This window comes from Rhipicephalus microplus, chromosome 2 (genome assembly GCF_043290135.1).
Source record: "Rhipicephalus microplus isolate Deutch F79 chromosome 2, USDA_Rmic, whole genome shotgun sequence".
Taxonomy (NCBI): Eukaryota; Metazoa; Arthropoda; class Arachnida; order Ixodida; family Ixodidae; genus Rhipicephalus; species Rhipicephalus microplus.
Genome location: NC_134701.1, coordinates 67,353,806 through 67,375,018, shown reverse-complemented (window position 1 = coordinate 67,375,018; position 21,213 = coordinate 67,353,806). Strand labels below are relative to the sequence as shown.

The 21,213-nt window shown below is 47.1% G+C and overlaps 1 protein-coding gene across 1 annotated transcript; it reads right to left on the bottom strand.

Annotated features, from left to right (window-relative positions):
• Positions 1-404: 404 nt before the first annotated feature.
• On the bottom strand, positions 405-20,766 carry LOC142789561 (uncharacterized). Its single transcript, XM_075884999.1, has 2 exons — positions 20,594-20,766; positions 405-563 (listed from the first exon to the last, which is right to left on the bottom strand). Exons 1-2 carry the CDS (start codon positions 20,764-20,766, stop codon positions 461-463), a joined length of 276 nt encoding a protein of 91 aa, XP_075741114.1. The 3' UTR covers positions 405-460.
• Between the last annotated feature and the right edge of the window lie 447 nt (positions 20,767-21,213).

The window sequence follows — 21,213 nt, the reverse complement described above, 5'->3', positions numbered from 1 at the left end:
ACAAAAAAACAAACTCGCGCCCGTTGTGAGGTCCTTACGAATTCTTCTGCCAAATCCAAAGAACAACACCAGAAAATTAAAAAAAAAGCTATGCTTCGTTTCTAGCCTATATTGACACACTCGGTTAAATCTGCTGTGTTAGAGGGAGTAGGCTGATGCGGAAAATATCTGGGCGTTTTCCGTCCACGGGAATGGTGACTCAAAAACGTGAATCGGGGTCACATGATGCGCCACCCACCGTATAAAAGACGGATTAAGTCAATGGGTTCAATACACGCTAACCAGGACTACTTCAGTCTGCATCACATCAGTTGCAACTGGCAGTAAAATTGCTGCGTAGGCACGTTTGTGAGTTGCAGTGATTGGAATAATGCTGACATCATCACCATGCGTATGAAATAACAAACACGTAACATTAGATTTATTCAGATTGGTTCACACGTTCCCGCAGTGAGAAGGGTCATTCGAAGTCTCTGCAGCCGCGGTACATGTTGAGGCAGTCGTGGCCTTGGATGCCCATCATAACTGAGTCGAAGAATTCCATGGTCCTGTCCACTGACATTCTGCAAAAGATGAAAATAAGGTGTTTTCATGCCGCTAATACAGTTATGAAACAAATGTTCCTCAAAATTACCTATAGAAAAAGCTCAGGCTCTGAAAGCTATTGCACTTGTAAACCCCCACATATTAAAGTTTCCGTAGTGCACAATAGGAAAAATCTGGGCTCGATAAATAAAAAAACAACGACTAATGCTCACTGAAACATGCATCCCAACTATTGCTGTAAGAGAATGATCGGGGTATGTGGGTCTTAATAGCGCGCTAAATCAAATGTACTTCAACCTGCATAAAACATCCCAATAGTGAAAGAGTGTTCAGTGCAGTGTTCGCAATTGCAAAACGCTTCTTTCTTATGCGCAGGCGTATGCATGACTTACCTGTGAAATTGTAAAGGAAGGTAATTGAGAGAATACAGCTTATTGATCAGAAATGGGATAAGGAATGGGAGCGCAAGGTGTCGCGTGCCCACGCAAAAGAACACCATGCTCCTAGAGCCGCAGCGAAGCAGAAGAAAGAAGACGAGAGGACAAAACGCCACGGAGGAGGCACTTGTGAGCCCACTACAACGTGCATCGGCGGAGAAAATTCTGACTTAACGTCTTGTTTTATTAAGGCGATATTCTTACATTCCTCATCATGCACGAAGGTTGACCACGCAGCGTTCCGTATTGGCATCACACGTCTGTGCCTCGAACACAATTATAAAAAACGTCCTCATCACCATGATGACCTAGTCGCATGACGTCATCCTGATGCCATTTATTAAAAAAATATGCTAGAAGTTTAAAAAGTCGTGAAGAGCTTAACAAACAACAAAGCTGGCTGCTCCTATAGGCTTAACGTGGTTTTCTTGGCTGATTCTATCAGTGGGTTATTCCACGCCAGCTGTCTCAATCAGGGCGCTCGCCAAAAATCAATTTCAATGAAATAGATTAAGAAAACACCACATATATAGGCATTAGCGCGAAAGTATTTTACCAAAATATTTTGTACCCTGGTAAGTGCGTGTCGCAGCAACATGAATATGAAAAATTGATGAAATAGTCCTATGATCACATCATATTCACGTATGACCATACATATGATGATGCTCATATGAGCATATCATATGATATATTTATCTATTGAATGATTACCCCGCTTAGCCCGAAGGCACTGCAGCAGGTGGGTCGCAATGTTGAGAAAGACACATCTTCATTTATACAGCAAACTTGTTCATTAGATAAGTGGTACCATTTTTTAACAGAAGGAACAGAAACGAATTAGCATACAAATTAGATCTGGTATGGTATACTCCAGAATTTCGAAACAATGAACATTTCACGAAGAAATATAATGAGACTGTGAATGTGATTTTCTTTTCGAATGCTAGTTTTACCATAAAATATTTGGCACAAGAGATTTAGCCGCAGTTTCTTTCGACCCGCGACGAGAGTAATTCCCATCCTAACCCATTTTTCATATTGGTGCAACTGTCATTTCTTGAGTACCGACTTGCAACAAACCTTGCAGCTCTCTGTTCTATTGTTTCAAGCTTCTCACTTAAAGTACTTTGCCTGGTCCCACATGGCACAAGCGTATTCTAGCATAAGTCGATTGTATGGTGAATACGCCGTTGATTTTAAACATGCTGGTGCATGTCTAAAGCTACACTGTATAAAATTTAGGGACTTGGCAGCCTTCGCAACAACTGAATCAACGTGTGCATTCCGTGAGCAGTCGGCTGAAAAAGTTACACCTTAATATTTATAATCCGTTTTTGTATTACAATACTGTTGCAGAGTACATAATCGAAAGCTAACTTGGTTTTCTTGCGCGTGAAAGTAACAGGAATTCATTTATTGGAATTCAATGTCATTTTCCACCTTGAACAACATTCTTGAATGCGCGATAAGTCACTTTGAAGCAGGAAGACGTTACTCTTGTTTCTAACTTTCCTGTAAAAGACACAGTCATCTGCAAACAACCGTATATTACACTCAACGCCTGAGAAAATGTCATTTATATATATTAAAAATAAAAGCGGCCCTAGGAGTGAGCCTGTTCATAGAAGTTCTCATATATTCACATGAAAACTCCTATGAACAAACCACAAGCGAAAAGAGGCACACGAAACGCACACGCAAATCTTCAAGACTTCAAAATAGCAGATTTATACTGCAGCAGCAGCTTGAAGGTTATATATACTATAATGTAAATGCAAGGCGATAAGTGGTAGCAGCGTAAGGACAGAAGCAGCAAGAGCTGGCCGGATATACGGGCGTCGTCGCAGCAGCAACCAGGCAGTCCCAGCTCGCGCCTCGCGCCAACGTGTCGATATCGCTGCGGTAGTGGGCATTTCTCTTCACTACATATCCTCCCCATCGAAAAAAGAGCCATCCTGGCGACTCACGGAAAATAGAGTATACGAGCGGATCGTAGTATGGTTTCAACCGCTGTACGTGAACGGTTTCACGACCCCGAAAGCGCTGGTCTGTGGATGGCGTCACGGGTTCAATGATGTAGTTAACAGGTGAAGTCTGTGAGACAACGCGGTAGGGTCCCTGGTATTTTGAAACAAACTTCGAAGAAAGGCCTGTAGGGACAGCTGGAACCCAAAGCCACACAAGGGTGTCCGGAACAAAGTTAGGGTACGGGCGGTTATCGTCACGCCACGATTTTTGTCTTCATTGGTCGATGGTTGTGTGTGTGTGAGAGAGAGAGAAATAACGTTTATTTACACCCGTCTAGAATGACGTGGGAGGAGGCTTCGGCCTCTGCCCCCAATAATCCCCCCAGCCATCGGCCGGAATCCCTTGGGACTCGGCGGCGGTCAGGGCGAGACCGATGACTTGACGCTGTTCTTCAGCGTCACGGCTGTGTAATAAGGCCTCCCAGGATTCTATGTTTCTACTTGGATCATTGTAGGATGGGCAGGTTCATACCATGTGCACTCAACCCGCAGTGCCGTTGCAGTGTGCACATCTAGAGTTGAATACGTCCGGGTGCCATTTACTGTACAGGTGAGAGTTTGGAAACACCCCGGTTTGCAATTTCCGCCACATAATTTCCTCCTTTTTGCTCAGCTGTTTAGCTGCCTCTGAATAAATCATACGGTGGAATTTATAGTGTGCGGTGATTTCCTGAAACGTTCGTAGTTCGTCTCTTGTGGAGAGGGGCTGCTCGCGCGAAGGCGGTGGGTCAGCGTCGATCGACCGGAAAGTAAGCCCTCGGGCGATCGCGTGCACCTTCTCAATCCCCTACAGACCTTGATGGGCCGGGGACCATATACTAGTGAGATTAGCTCTGCAGGTACTGGCCTAGTCTTAGAATTTTGGCGGCTGTAGCAGAGATCCTGCCCATATCGTAGTTTTTAATGGCTGACTTAGAGTCACTAACAATCACTCGTGTGCCTTTATGAGCTATTGCCAAAGCAACCGGAAGCTCTTCTGCCTCTGTGGTGGTTGTGTTCTTAGAAGTGCAGAACGAGACCAGGTCCCCGCTCTCGCGAACCACTACCGCTGTGTATGCTCCCTTTCTTTCGTATTCTGCAGCGTCCGTGTAAAGCACGCCAGATGGACCTTCAAGTTTCGCCTGCAGGGCTACAGCTCTAGCTTTGCGTCTGCCTTCATGAAACACCAGATGCATGTTTTTCGGCAGCGGTATAATTTTTAGTCTTGCCCTAGTTAATTTAGGTATGGTCTGTCTGGAATACTCCGTGGGCTCGAACCCCAAGCGCTCCATGATTTTCCTCCTGGTTCTACTTCTCAGAAGTCTTGTCTTTGGTGCTTCGATGGTTGTGAACGACTGGGCGAGCTTACGGTATTCCTCGGCATGGCAAGCAACTTCAGAGATGGGCGTAGACTCGGAGGAATCGGGGTAGTAGGGCAGAATGGTAGCTAGTGTGGTGGAAGGGTCTCACCCATATAACAGGGGGCGAAAATCCCGTAGTCACCTGTGGAGCAGTATTGTAGGCACATGTCTCAAAAGGCAGAATGAGGTCCCAATCGGAGTGGTCTGAGGCAACATACTTAGATATCATGTCGCCAAGGGTACGGTTTAATGTTTCCGTCAAGCCATTAGTTTGGGGATGGTAGGTGGTGGTATGAAGGATACGGCATTCGGAAAGGAGTGCGTTGACGACTTCAAAGAAGAACACACGTCCTCTGTCGCTGAGAAGTTTACGGGGCGCGTCACGTCGAAGAATGAAGTTCCGCAGGAGAAAAGGTGATACGTCGCGTGCTGTGGCAGCAGGCAAAGCGGCTGTTTCTGCGTATCGCGTCAAGTAGTCAACAGCGACAATGATCCAACGGTTTCCGAAAGCCGTGAATGGGAGAGGCCCGTACAGATCGATTCCAATGTGGTCGAAAGGCCTGGCTGAGCAAGAGATTGGTTGGATCAGACCAGAGGTGTGATGAGGCAGAGCTTTTCGTCGTTGGCACTGCGGGCATGACTGAATGTACTTGCGCAGAAAGGTGTACATGCCTCGCCAATAAAACCGGGAAGAAAGCCAAACGTATGTTTTGAAGATGCCCGCATGTGCGCACTGAGGGTCAGCGTCGAAAGCTGAACATATTGCAGGACGAAGATGGCGAGGTATGACCAGTAACCACTTTTGGCCATCAGACTTGTGATTCCTGCGATAAAGGAGGTCATCGCGGATCTCAAAGTGAACCACTTGACGGTGCAATGTTCGAGAAGATGGAGAAGTCGATGGGTCTGATAGGAATCGCTGAAGAGCGTTGATGCAGTCATCCTTACCTTGCTCAGCCACCGTGTCGCAGTTTGCTGGAAACGCAATCGTTTCGTTCACGGCAGATAGACAGGCAGAGCTTTTCGATGATACAGGTGAACGCGATAGGGCGTCGGCATCAGTGTGACGTCGGCCAGACCTGTAGACAACACGCATGTCAAACTCTTGCAACCGCAAAGCCCAGTGAGCTAAATGGCCGGAGGGGTCCTTCAACGTGGATAACCAGCAAAGTGAGTGGTGATCGGTGACAATGTTGAAAGACTTACCATATAAGTACGGTCTAAATTTACCTTGAGCCCAAATAATTGTCAGACACTCCTACCGACTTCGGGATTGCACACGGTGTACTGGTTAACAGCCATAGAATTTATAGGATAATTGTTGTTTTCTACACATCGTCATGTGCCCTTCAATTTGCTTATGCAGGTTTTTTTCAAGAATTGTGCCAAATATTATTTAAAAATCACGGATAAGAGGCACCAGCCTGCTATTTGCGGCGTCTTTTTTTACTGTTGAAGAAGGCATCTCCAAATGCACAAAAACATTAATTACGGTAGTTTATATGGAAATAGAATACTTAACTTTTTAACTGGTGAAAATAGGTGACTATGTATAATGGGCGAGTTCACGTCTTTCATGCAAATAGTGCATAGCCACATTCAAATTTCTGAAAGGTAGTTACGGCTAATTTAGCACGCGTAACTGAAACCGATACACCGAACAGCATATGTGACATTCAATTTGGAAAACGCCCTGAATTACGACGCAGTTCCCTTCGCAGTGGCGGAGGAAGAAAAGCGGGCGTCGATAAGCGGTCACGAAGCAAAGTGTCGGCTGTTATGATGGGCCTGCCTGGCTTGACGCTGCTTTGTCACATGAGACATGGTGGCTGAGCCTACCCTTATTTTTTCCGAGTCAGCGCTCCCAGAGACGCATCAAGAGCGGCGACAACAGAGAAATCGTTCTGATAGTTATCCTAGGTCGTCGGCGCCCCTCGTAAAATCTTTTGGACACGCCTGACCGACTGAAGGATTAGGAAGAGTTGTTGCCCTTCGAGGCGGCTTGCTTTGCCGTCAAGGTGCCCCGGGAAAAGGGCCCAGCGTCTGAGAACGGTTGGCGGATGCATTTCCCACGTTCTCCGTGGCGCCTTGATGCCACTGTTTCCACAATTTGTGGTCTGCCTGGCGCCACATACCCATCACTGCAACATACTACGAAATTGACTTCCACGTAAGACTCAACTCAACGCCTTCGTGCTGTGCTGTGTCGTGCGCCGTGTGCAGTATTTTCTCCCTCGCCATGGGCTAAACTGGGCGTACTTCTTCTCTCTTTCCTTGGTTGGAAAGGAGGCGGCGTTTCACCTTCCTTTTTCGAGGGCGTAGGTGAATATGGCAATTTTCATTGGACTGTACTGGCCTTCATTGTTTTTCATGCATTGAATCCTGGGAAGGCCAGGAGATGAAACGCGAGCGCCTAGGCACTCCCGACAGGCTCTCACAAGCTCGCAGGAGCTACCATCATGCTTCCATCGAGAGCTTCCCTGATGCTACCACCATCATGTAACACGCTACTTGTAAATATTGTCATTAAAAGTTACGGTTAACAGCTCCCGGCTCCTCTCCTCGACTTCTCCCCGAGACTCTGGCTGACTCTGGTCCTCTGGGCAGAACCCCGACTACATCACTACACTGATGGTTGTTAAGGGCAACAGAAACATTTCGTCACTGAGGGTGTTTTCGTAGTGACTGGTAGATGCGCTGTTTGGTGCGCCAGTTTCGGTTTGGCCAGCTGAATCAGCTAGATTTCATCACTCCGTGGTGATTACTAGTGGCCACCTTTTTAACCAGTGGCCTATTAAAGCCGATAGCATCCCTTCGACACATAACTCTTACTCCGTCTGTACATTTGTCTGTATGTCCACTGCAACGATATTCCTAACCGCGCCAAACTATACCCGAAACCACCAACCCCATCCGCGGCGCCCACCAATATTGCTCAAGTTTCGGCGTTCATACTCGTGTGATTTTCAACTAAAAACCAATTATTCGGCATATCTCAGGCACCATAACAACCCACCAATATTTTGTATGTGTGTCTTTATGCCTGACAAGGCATACATAAGTAATTCTATGGACCGTAGCGTTTATCGCGCTGCGCTAACAATGCAACGCTATGCTCGAAAAAGGCAAGTGTTTCAAACGCTTTGCTAAGACGACATAGTTATGGCACCTGCCCGTCGCTTTGCGTTCTACACCTTATCACCTACCAGACAGGCGCGCGCGCCTTCCTTCGTTTTCGAAGATAGCTGCCAGATAGCGCTCGTGTACAACGTGCCTCGATGCACTCGTTTGCCTTCGCAGCACGGATCGAGACACTTTAACGCAGTGCCTCCAGAATACAATTCAATGACTGTCTCTCGCAGAAGATAGAAAAAAAACAACCTTTTGTTCACTCTCTCTAGACGCAAGACTATCGTCTTTCGAGAAAACTTGCAGTGAAACCTGCAGATACGGGGCCAATTTCGCTTATATCCACTGGTGAACGTAAACGGACACTTGGTGTCAACCCCCAATGGTGCTTCGCACCCTGTCATGGTTCTCTTTAGGGGGAAATGGTGTAATTTTTTAAATGCGAAACATTTCTTAAAGAACTTCGGCTACTTTGACCGTATCTGTCTATCTTGTTGCCTATTTACGACTTTGATTGATTGATTGATATGTGGGGTTTAACGTCCCAAAACCACCATATGATTATGAGAGACGCCGTAGTGGAGGGCTCCGGAAATTTCGACCACCTGGGGTTCTTTAACGTGCACCCAAATCTGAGCACACGGGCCTACAACATTTCCGCCTCCATCGGAAATGCAGCCGCCAGCTCTCCTGGCAGTATGGATAATCCAATATACACCCAAAATTTGTATGACACAACCCGACTACATGACGAGCATAAATGTCTAGTCATAACATAAAAGTCTTGACATGTATGTCATAAAATCATGAATTACAAATGATGATCTTGCTGCTGTTCCGGTGGTTTCATTCATATCACACATTGCAAGAACAGTATGGTATTACTTGACTGGGTGGCGAACATATGTGACAGGTCCAAACACGGAAATCATAGCATGCATTTCGTGTAAGAACAGGATTGCATGCTACGCTCATGAAGCGCTCGCGGCCGTTTCACTAGCTTCACATATATCAAATTTGGTATTCCAGGGTGCGAACGGACGACGAAAGTAAGTGACACGTCCAGACATCATAATCGTGACATGCGTGTCATGTAAAACATGACTACTTGCTACGCTCATAGTGCGCTCGCAGCCGTTTTGCCAGCTTCACATATACCAAATTTGCTGGTACGTGACGTCAAAGGATGACGAAGGTATGTGACTGGTGCAAACATCATAATCATGGAATCCGTGTCATGTAAAAAGGACTACATACGACGCCCATAATGTGGTCGCGGCTGTATTGCTAGCTTCACATATACCAAATTCGATATTAAGTGACGTGAATAGAAGATGAAGGTATATGACTGGTGCATACATGATAACCATATTATGCGTGTTGTGTAAAACATGACTACATGCTACGCTCTTAGTGGGCTCGCGGCAGTTTTTCTAGTTTCACATATGCCAAAAGTGATATTACGTGACGTGAATACCAAGTTAAGTCACACGTCCAAACAAACTTATGACATGCGCGTCATGTAAAACACGACTACATGCTACGTTCATAACGCGCCTCCGGCCGTTTCGTTAGCTTCGAATTGACCAAATATGGTATTACGCGACGTGAACGGACGGCGAATGTATGCGACTTGTGCAAGCATGATCATCGCGATATTGTTACGATAATTCAGAAGTGCTGGGGGAGGAGGGTGTTAAACCACCAAGTAGCTAGCTCCAGGACGATGCGTCAGACGCAGCTGGCTCTCGAGCAGAGAACAAGCACGCGATCTTCTTTTTTTCCTCCAGATTGAGAGCCGCTCTTGCAATCGACCCACTGAATGCGGGTGGCAATGTCACCCTTACGAAAAGAAAAAAAAGGCACCGAAAGATGGAAAGAAAAGTACATAGCAGCACCGCGATGCTACTACATAGGCACGTGAAAAAAAAAAGAAATTGGAAATTCGGGTAGAGTGATAGTAGAAATTGAAGAGCGTGCCAATAGAGGAAAAGTCAATGAACAAAGAAGGAAATTCACAAAAATAAATAAAATGCACAAAGAGCGGTGTATGGTAAATAAAAAATTAAGAACAACGCGCAATAAATGGTTTCATGCGCAACACATGAACGACGTCCAGCCTCGCCCGTGTCCTGTTCCATGCTTGCGGTGTCGAGTATACGGAACCACTTCGTAGTTGACGTCACTGACGCAACGTAACATTTCACTTGGGCCAAAGTACCGGTTCAGTAACTTTTCACTAAGGCCTCGGTGGTGGAAGGGCGTCCACAGCCTAACTTGGTCTCCGGGGTTGTAGAACACTTCTCTGTGGTGGGTGTTATTGCGTCTTGTGTCTGCCTGCTGTTGCGGGGGGGGGGGGTGATTTTAAATGAAAAGAAAAGAAAAGTGAGCCCCGTAACTGCCTCTCAGGGGGACGACACCTCAACAGTAGCTCACGAAGGGTGGGGGTAAAGGAGGGATTAAAAGGATAGCATTAGAGGGTTAAGAGATAGAGAGAGAGGAAGGAAAGAACGAGGCGCAGGGACAACGTACGACGGAAGTAAGGAGAAGACAGGAAAGATGGACATGGTTGCGGGAGACCGAGGACCGAGCACCACTGGCAAGAGCTCTTGTCGGCGACAGGAGATGGCGTAGGGCTAATCCAGTCGGCCAGAGCTACGCTGTCGTCGTCGTCGGGGACCGGCGTCAGGAGAGTGCTTAGGGCGAGCCCAGTCGACCAGATCTGCGCTATCGTACGGTATCATCATCATCGTCATCATCATCATCATCATCATCACCACCACCATCATCATCTTCTTCAGCCTGACTACGTCTACTGCAGGACAAAGGCCTCTCCCATGTTCCGCCAGTTAACCCGGTCCTGTGCTTGCTGCTGCCAATTTATACCCGCAAACTTCTTAATCTCATCTGCCCACCTAATCTTCTGTCTCCCCCTAACACGCTTGCCTTCTCTGGAACTCTAGTTAGTTACCCTTCATGACCAACGGTTATCCTGTCTACGCGCTACATGCCCGACACATGTCCATTTTCTCTTCTTGATTGCAACTATAATATCCGTAAGCCCCGTTTGTTCCCTAATCCACTCTGCTCTCTTCTTGTCTCTTAAAGTTACACCTGCCATTTTTCTTTCCATTGCTCGCTGCGTCGTCCTCAATTTAAGCAGAACCCTCTTTGTAAGTCTCCAGCTTTCTGCTCCGTAGCTAAGTACCGGCAAGATACAGCTGTTATATACCTTCCACTTGAGGGATAGTGGCAATCTACCTGTCATAATTTGAGAGTGCTTGCCAAATGTCCTCCACCCCATTCTTATTTTTCTAGTTACTTCAATCTCGTGGTTCGGCTTCGTGGTTATTACCTGCCCTAAGTAGACATAGTCTTTTACAACTTGAAGTGCATTATTATCTATCTCAAAGCGCTGCTCTTTTCCGAGGTTGTTGTACATTACTTTCGTTCTCTGCAGATTAATTTTAAGACCAACCTTTCTGCTCTCCTTGTCTAACTCCGTAATCATGAGTTGCAATTCGTCCCCCGAGTTACTCAGCAATGCAATGTCATCGGCGAAGCGCAGGTTACCAAGGTATTCTCCATTGACTCTTATTCCTAACTGTTCCCATTCTAGGCTTCTGAAAACCTCCTGTAAGCACGCGGTAAATAGCATTGGGGAAATTGTGTCCCCCTGCCTTACACCCTTCTTGATTGGTATTCTGTTGCTTTCTTTATGAAGCACTATGGTAGCAGTTGATCCCCTGTAGATTTCTTCCAGAATGTTTATATATACTTCATCGACGCCCTGATTCCACAGTGTCTGCATGACGGCTGATATTTCTACTGAATCAAACGCCTTCTCGTAATCTATAAAGGCTATGTATGTATAGTGGTTCGTTATATTCTGAGCATTTCTCTATTACCTGATTTATAGTATGAATGTGGTCGTACTATCAATCAGGTAATAGAGAAATGCTCAGAATGTAACGAACCACTATACATAGCCTTTATATCGCGAGGGCACAACCGGTCAGCACGAAATCCAGTGAGCGAGTCCCGTTGCTGGCCGACTTGCAGTCGCGTGAGCTGCTGCCCTTCCTCAGCACGCTCTGCGAATTATTCGGCGTCAGTTGCCAACTCGTCGTCGTCTTGACATGGTAGTATAGAGTCTAGCATGGTCTGCACTTCGTGGCCGTAGTGAAGCCGTAATGGTGCGAATCGCGTGGTCTCTTGCACGGCGGTAATAAATGCGAAGCATTAACGAACTTCGGCGACTTTGATCGTATCTATCTATCTATCTATCTATCTATCTATCTATCTATCTATCTATCTATCTATCTATCTATCTATCTATCTATCTATCTATCTATCTATCTATCTATCTATCTATCTATCTATCTATCTATCTATCTATCTATCTATCTATCTATCTATCTATCTATCTATCTATCTATCTATCTATCTATCTATCTATCTATCTATCTATCTATCTATCTATCTATCTATCTATCTATCTATCTATCTATCTATCTATCTATCTATCTATCTATCTATCTATCTACCTATCTATCTATCTATCTATCTATCTATCTATCTATCTATCTACCTATCTATCTATCTATCTATCTATCTATCTATCTATCTATCTATCTATCTATCTATCTATCTATCTATCTATCTATCTATCTATCTATCTATCTGTCTATCTGCCTACGACTTTTAGCTTTCCTGGACGCTTCAATAATGGTATTGATACAAAACTTGGTAGGGCTTAATATGACTGCATGAAGAACATATTTAACTAGTCCTAACTAGAAAATCATGATATGTACGTCATATATGAATGTCATGATTTACATTTTATGGTCCTGAAGTCTTGCGGTGGTTTTGTTTACATTGCATGTTGCAAACCTGGTATGGTATGGCATGATTACATGGCGAACACAAGCGACAGACACTAACATGATAATCTTGAGATGCCTGTCATGTAACAACTTGAGTGCATGCCACGCTCTGCTGCGCTGGTGGCCGTTCCGCTAGCTTTACATGTACCAAACTTGGTATTACGCGATGCGAACTGACGACATAGGAAAATGACACATCCAAACTTGATAATCACGACATGCGTGTCATGTAACAACATGACTACATGCCACACTGATAATGCACTCGCGGCCTTTTTGCTAGCTCCACATATGCCAAATTTGCTATTACGTGACGTTAATGAATGACGAAGGTATGTGACTGGGGCGAGCATAATAATCATGAGATGCGTGTCATGTGAGACCATGACTACGTGCCACAATCAAGGTTTCAATACATTTCGTCGTGACGCGGTGCGCCTGCTCGCCACCGTTGATTTTGTCGCGTCACGCCGGCGTTGCCACGCCAAGCACTGGTTCTGCCATATACTCGCAGGCACGTGCCACGCGGTGTTGCTATGACGCAGGCGCGTTTCACCGCGTCCGGCGTCCCTCCGTCACGAAAAGAGGGAGGAGCAGTATTGTCTGGGTAACGCATTGGCGCAAAATGCAGCATGTCGCATTTCGCTCCGGTTGCAGTCGGGCCGCGCCGACGGACGTTGGTCACGCCTGGCATTAGACTATAGAATACTCGCGTTTTGCTAACGTTGCGTCGTTGTGCCAAGTGCGCGTGTGCGTCAACGCTACATTGGAGTATATTGGGACCTTCATTATGCGCTCGCGGCCGTTTTGCTAGCAACACATATACCGAATTTGGTGTTAGGTGACTTCGTTGGAGGACGAAATATATGACTGGTCCAAACATGATAATCGTGACACGCTTGTCAAGTAAGAACATGGCAACATACCATGCTCATAGCCTGCTTGCGGTCGTTTCGCTAGCTCCACATATACTAAATTCGGTATCACGTGACATGAATGAAAAAAGTGAACAATACATCCAAACATGATAATTATGACACGCAAGTCATATACGTCGTCATTTACCTTCACCTCGTAACGTTGTGTTGATTTTAAAGTGACATACTAACAACTCTCATTCATGCTTCGCATATCATCGATTCCCACTGTACGTGGGATCTGCCAATTTTTATACGCAAAGGTTACGTAAGGCAAGATCCAGTCCCATGTTTTGTGTTGTACGTCGATTTACATTGCGATCATGTCAGCGAGGGTCTTAATCCGTCTTAATCCGCTGTAAGTCCGTTGGTTGGCGGGTGGTACACGGTTGTCTTACGGTGTCTGGTGTTGCTTAGTTTGAAAACTTTGTCCACAATCTGCGCCGTGAGTGCCGTGCTTCTGTCCGTTATTATACTGGAAGGAGCACCATGTCGTAACACGATGTGTCGCATGCAAAATTGTGCTAGCTCAGAAGCCGTGGCTCGTGGGATCGCCTGCGTCTCAGCGTAGCGTGTCAAATAGTCGGTCGCGATGATCACCCATTTGTTGCTGTCCGCAGACAGGGGAAATGGCCTGAGAATGTCCATGCCGACTTGGTCGAGCGGCGTCAAGGTGCTTAAATGGGCTGGAGCGAACCAGCTGGCTTAACAGATGGTTTCTTTCGGCGCTCATATTTCCCACAGCCCTTAAAGTACTTCTTGACGCTTGCTGAAAGTCTGGAACAATAGTCCGTCTCGCTCACTCTGGCAAGTGTCCGTGAGTAGCTTAGATGACCGGATGTGGGTTCATCATGGCAGGTGAAGAGGACGTCGTCTCGCATGTTTATCGGAACCACCAGTAGGTAAGCACGGTTGTTCGAACGAGCGTTCTTATTCTACACGATGTATCGCAGGCAGAACGACATCGAGCGGGATAAATGACGTGGTATGATTGCGTCCTGGCCCTCTAAGTGATCTAAGATTGGACAAATCTCCCCGTCTTCTCGTTGCCGTTTGCTCAAGTATGATGAGCTAATGGCTCCTAGGAAACCTTTGTCTTTTTATGCTTCCTGACTGACGACATGAAGGGGTGCGCGTGACAGTGTGTCAGTGTCTTCATGTTTACGACTGGACTTATCGACTATGGTGTCAAATTCCCGAAACCGCAAGCTCCACCGTGCTAGTCATCCTGAAGGGTTGCGCAGGCTTGCCAACCAACAGAGCAGTGGTCCGTCACTATCTTGAAGGGACGACCATATAGGTACGGGCAGAACTTGGTGATTGCCCACACGACTGCGAGGCACTCTTTCTCCGTAGTGGAAGAATTCGCCTCGGCCCGGGATAAAGAGCGGCTGGCGTAGGCTATAACTCTTTTGATGTCATCTTGACGCTGAACGAGCACTGCACCGAGACCAATGTTATTAGCGTCAGTATGGACCTCCGTGTCAGCATCATTGTCAAAATGAGCGAGAACAGACGCTGATTGCATGAGTGTTCGCAGCTCATCAAAAGCTGCGTGTTGCTCGTTTTTTCTGGACAAACGGCGTGTCGTCCCTTGTGTGACGAGTCAGACGTTCTGCTATCTGTGAAAAGCCATGAACGAACCGGCGTTAGTTGGCGCACAAACCAAGGATGCGCCGGACGGCTTTCTTATCCACAGGAGCTGGTAATTCGGCAACAGCGGCAAGCTTGTCTGGATCGGGCCGGGCCTCTTCGGTGCTAACTACATGTTCAAGAAATTTAAGTTCCTCATAGCCAAAGTGGCACTTCTGTGTCTTTAGTGTGAGGTTTGCCGATCAGATAGCCTCCCGCACGCTGCGCAGGCGGTGAAGGTGCTGCTTGAACGCGACAGAAAAGACCACCACATCATCAAGGTAGACAAGACAAGGCTGCCATTCTAGCCTTGTGGGTACAGTGTCCAGCATAACCTGGAAAGTTGTCGGAGCTGAACAGACGCCGAAAAGAAGTACTCGAAATTGTTACAGCCCGTCTGGAGTCACGAAGACTGGTTTATCGTGGTCTCGCTGATCTACGTTCATTTGCCAGTACCCGCTTCTGAGATGGAGAGAAGTGAAATAAAAGGCACGACAAAGCCTATCCCGCGAATCATCGATACGCGGCAGCGTGTAAACATTCTTTTGGTCACGTTGTTAAGATTCGGTATTCGATGCAGAAGCATAGTGACCCGTCCTTCTTTTTGACAAGGATGACTGGAGATGACCACGGTCTGTTGGATGGGACGGTTCAATAACGCCATCGTCAAGCATCTCGTGGACTTCACGTTCTTTAGCCGACACGCCGTAGAGGTGCGGGTGTATTGGGCGTGCGTCCTCGTATGCGATGATCCTCTGTTGAGTGACGGACGTCTGGCGGATCTTTGAGCAAGTTGCGAAGGAAGACCTGAACTCGAACAAGAGCGTTCGCAGCGCAGTCTGGTTATCGATGGACAGATAGATGGATATCAATATTACTCATTGACGGGCCTGCGGTATCCACTATTTCTGACGTGAAACAGTTAGTGACGTTTGCTACTTCGCGGGCAAACGCTATTGAAGTTCCACAGAAAAGGTGTCGATGCTCGTTGCTATAGTTCGTAACGAGCAATTCAGATCAGTCATCATGAAGGTGTATTACACTTCTAGCCACGCAAATGCCTTGCTGCAGGAGGTGTTCGGAGTTTGTCTCAGCCACCACTTCGCCATTGCCAGAACCACAATATGTGACGTCAACTAGAACACTTGCTCGTGGAGGAAGCGTCACGCTCTGTTCAGGAATACGGAGTACGTCGACACACCTTCCGTTATCCTGCACGTTGATTGCTCGCTGGGCTGAGACGTGACGCGGCGCTCTTTCAAATAAATGATAGCTCCATTTTCCTGTAGAAAATCAACTCCCAGAATGACGCCACGGGAGCATTCGCGTAGAACAAGGCAGCTTGCTATGACTGCATATCCTTGAATCTGTACTCTAGTTTCGCAGGCACCTAGTGGAGTAACGACGTGCCCACTTGTCGGAATCTGCAATTTATGCCATGATGTGATTACTCTCTTGATTGATATGTGGGGCTTAACGTCCCAAAACCACCATATGATTATGAGAGACGCCGTAGTGGAGGGCTCCGGAAATTTCGACCACCTGAGGTTCTTTAACGTGCACCGAAATCTGAGCACACGGGCCTACAGTGATTACTTTCTTAAGCTGCGCTGTCAGTTTCCCACTCAGTATAAAATATTCTGCGCCGGTGTCCACTAACGCATCAGCTGCACAACAATCAATTGTCACTGCCATGTCGAGTGAAAGCCGCGGCTATCCTTCGCAGCAGCAGGTGATGTCTGGCCAGTTTCTGTACGGTTCTGCGTCAATGGAAGGTCTTCAGCACTTCGACGTTCACCGACCTCGCCTCCAGAGGTACCTTTGGTTAGTTTTCCCGGCGGGGGATAGGAGACAGTGCGGTAGAATGCCGCTGGGGCGGTGATTAAAATCGCCTCGGCAATGAAGAGCGCCACTGGCGCCTGGCAGACGGTGGTGCATGCTGCTGGGAGAGGTAGTAGTCTATGTCGCGTGATCGCTGGCCGTAATGGTGTGGCGGTGAGTATGCAGAGAAGCCGCAAGGTCCAAGGCGGCGATATGGGCACTGGCGGTACAAGTGATCAAGTCCTCCACAGTGAAAGCATAGAGGCCGGCGATCAGATGAGCGCCAAACATCAGACTTCAGGAGAGACGTGTGCCGATCATCGATGTACTGTACCGGTTGCACCGAACGATGGGCAACAGAAGCGCCACGTACAAAGGGCAAGGGTAGTGGCCTCTACGTGCCTTCGTAGTACGTTATGTGCTGCGCTGACTGGAGTGAAAGAGCAGGAACAAGATGAACGAACAATGGCGGCGATACTTCAGGGCCTTTCAAGGCTTCCGCGTAGGTTGTCCCACGGTGGTATTCAGCAGGAGCCGGCGCAGATGTAACAGGAGGCAGGGTGTCTCAGAGGGCCTGATGCACCTCATCCTTGATCACAGTTGTAATAGAGGTAACCGTAGGATGAGGTGTTACAAGAGCCTTTCGCAACTCTTCACGTACTATAGTACGGATGAGCTCACGTAGGCAGTCCCTGCGGGTTCCAGTGGCTGTGAAAATGTCGGCAGTGGATATGCCACTGATTTGACTGTTGTATTGGTTGGATTGCTGCTGCAGCATTTTTTTTATTGTCACGGCCTCGGACAAAAACTCCGCGACTGTCTTCAAAGGGCTCCATACTAGGCTGGCAAAAAGCTGCTTCTTGACACCGCGCATCAAGTGACGCAATTTCTTCTCCTCTCTCATTCTTCGGTTGGCCCGTCGGAAGAGGCACGTCATGTCTTCGACGTGCGTGGTCACAGTTTCGTTTGACAACTGGACGCCGGCAAGAATAGCTCGTTCAGCTCGTTCTTGGCGATCAGTGCTGGCGTAGGTCTGCAGAAGTCTATGAGAAAATTCGGGCCACGTCGTTAGCTGCTCCTCTAGATTTTGATGCCATGTACGTGCCCCGTCTTCAAAGTAGAAATAGATGCGACCCAGTTTCGCCGCGTCGTCCCACTGATTCAAGGTGGCTGCGTGCTCGAATTCCACCAACCAGTCCTCAATGTCCTCGCGCTCTGTGCCATGGAACGTCGCCGGTACCCATGGGCTTTCCAACGTATAGCGGTTCGACGTCAGGCTTCCCGTGCCGGTTGGCGAGGTTTGCACCGAAGCGCTGGTCATATTTGTCGAAGTGGTGGGAGCAGTATCGTCGACTTCTGGAGGCAATCTCCTGATTCGGCGGCTGGCCCGATGCACGGGAGTGTTGACTGGCACTGGACTCGTATGATGGCTCCCTGGTTGGGATCTGCAGCATCCTTGAGACTACCCCGTACCTCTACCAGTTTGTTAGGATGATTCAGAAGTACTGGGGGGGGGGGTATCAAACTACCGAGTAGCTATCTCCAGGATGACGATTATGATGATTATTATTATTCCACAGCCATGGCTCGTACCCACTGAGGGGATCGGCCAAGAATCGATTACTTAATTTAATAAGATCTTTTATATCAGTATCGAAACCACCCACCGAAGAAAAAAAAAGAGATCCGTCGTTGTTCTTATTTTTCTCTGCAAACGGCTCGTACCCAATGGAGGGGATTGGCCGATTATAAGGTGAATTTTCCCGATATTTTACACTGTCGCCATTTCGATAACTTGAAAAGGCGACTGTGTAATAAAAATGACTGATTGTTTCCTCTTGATTACAGTAAATGCACATAGGGGAATTCAATAAACCTGATCTATGCAAGTGAAAGTTGAGGGAGGTAACGCGGCAACGAAATTTTGTGATGACAACTTCCATCATCCTTGAATTAGACAGTTCACTGCGCCAGAGAAATAACAAGTAGTTGTACTCCGGAGAAGCCGTCAGTGCAGGGTCTGATAAATTTTGCCTGATTTTAAGTGTGTGAAATAGCGCCACCGTAATGTGTGCTGTAGGAGGGAAAATAGGAATGACGGGTGTCGAAAGCGATGCCTTCGCAAGAGAATCAGCTATTTCGTTTAACACAAACCTTTGTGCGCTGGTGCCCAGATTAAATGAATACTTCGGAGATGACGGGGAGCCAATGATTTAAAAAGTTTCAGTATGACTGAGCGACCAAATTTGGACAGAGAAAAGCACACTGATAATGAATTAGTTATGACTGCTCGTGGTTGGCTCTCGGGCAGAGAAGATGCGCGCGATCTTTTTTTTTTCTCCTGATTGAGAGCCGCTCTTGCCGTCGACCCACTACGTAAGGGTGGCAATATGCGTGTCATGTAAAAATGACTACATGCTTAGCTCATAGCCCGCTTTCGGCCGTTCCACTAGCTTCACATATGCCAAATTGGGAATTACGTGACATGAATGGATGACGAGCACCATAAAAATTTCTGCATAACCACGAGAGGGTACTCTGGCGATAGTGCCTATAGGAGCTGCAACGCATGGCGCTTCAGTGAGCACGTGAATGATGGATAGTACACAGATTTGTCTAGCCTTTGCACTTCTAGCTCCGTGTGTGTTCGTTTGGCTTAAAGCTGTTACCTGATGATACAAAAATCAGCGAATGTTCAGCGGTTTCGCTTCACCGCCTTAATCTTATAGACTTACCACTTCAAATCGGGTCACAAAGCTAAAAAAACTCGTTCTTCTCTTCAAAACAAATCGGAAACAAAGCGATAAACGCCGCAAGTGCGTTTCGCCACCCGCAAGTACGAAGAGTAGGCAAATCGGTGTAATACCCATGCGCTGATAGTACCCATGCGCTGGACACAAATACCAGGCGCTGATTTCGAAGTGACGTATCAACCTTCCTCATCTGTGCTACACATACCATCGATTCCCAATGTACGAGGGATCTGCCAATTTTTATTTTAGTGATTTATATGTGGGGTTTAACGTCCCAAAACCAGCATATGATTATGAGAGACGCCGTAGTGGAGGGCTCCGAAAATTCCGACCACCTGGGGTTCTTTAACGAGCGCCCAAATCTGAGCACACGAGCCTACACCATTTCCGCCTCCATCGGAAATGCAGCCGCCGCAGCCGGGGTTCGAACCCGTGATGTGCGGGTCAGCAGCCGAGTACCTTAGCCACTAGGAATTTTTTTTTAGAAGTTTAGGCTAGGTTGCGCAACACGCTATGAGCAGCTAACTTCTCAATTTTCGCTAATAAACAATGCCAAGAATGAACCTTCAAATTGAGGTGCAATAGATTAATGGTTATACGTGTGTAACTAAGACCGAGCCCACAGAGCGATGCCAACGAGAGTGGTGGTGGCATGCATGATTGGTGATGCACCGAACGGGAAACTTAAAAGAGAGGCAAGTAAGAAGTGACGGAAAAGCGCCACCACTTCCCACGTTCGAGCATTCGTATTTTGCAGGAAGTTGGTTACAAGGTGTTGTACTTTCTTTCACCAATGTGCAAAAGAGGGTTGCAGTTTGTTGTTTGGTGCTTTGACAGAAACATCTCCCGCCACTCTCTGCACTCGTATATCGCATCTCTTGTCATGAAGAATGCGTCGCATGATGCACGCGATGATGGTGGATAATCGATGCACGATAGTGTGGCTTTGACAGACTGCTTGAGTCTATGGCTAAGAAAGAACAAGTTCCTGGTATTTTCCGGAGCAGTCAAATATATTTGGTGTGCTATTTGCAAAGAAAAGAAAATGTCGATAGTTATCCTAGTCTAAGGATATGTTTCTAGTAGGCATGCAACTTACTCGGCCAGTGAACGACCCATGTTAAGCCTCATCTGTCGTCCGTAGTCGCAGGCGTCCATGCGGCCACAGTACATCTGCCTGGTTAGGCGCAGGGCTCTTTGGCGATCGTGATCGCTCATTCTCGTAATCAGCGAGTGGACACCCGTCAATCCCACCTGGGAGGAAGACGTCATTTTAGAGGCCTCGGGTTAATCCCCGATGAAAGCAGAACAGTGATGTGATGTTTGATGCACGGGTTACAAATCTATGACATGAAGCAATGTGAGTTATGACAAAAAGTAGAGTACGTGATAGGCGACGAGAAATCAAAGCAACTGCACGCACTGCACTCACTATAAATGTGAAGCAACACCTAATTCAGGGACATCGCAGAGAATGAAAGGTTTATTCGACATGACCAGAAAACTTCATGACAGCAAATCAATCAAGAGAAATCTGAAAGAGAACACCGGCCATGAATCAGGTTACTGAGAGAAGGGTGTCAGGTTGTGGGTTGACTAAAACACGTTCTTGGGCCAGTTCTTGCATGGCCTGACAGAATTTGGAGGCACAAATAAAGGAGGTCAAGAAAGGATAGGGCTGGTACCAATTAAACCAAATTCATCAGCTTGTTGACCCGA

What these genes read in the sequence shown, in the direction of transcription:
- LOC142789561 (XM_075884999.1), bottom strand. Translation starts at nt 20,766, where the DNA reads ATGACGTCTTCCTCCCAGGTGGGATTGACGGGTGTCCACTCGCTGATT. An exon ending in ATGGGTCGTTCACTGGCCGA is followed by an intron (nt 564 to 20,593) that starts GTAAGTTGCATG and finishes CATCTTTTGCAG; the next exon opens with AATGTCAGTGGACAGGACCA.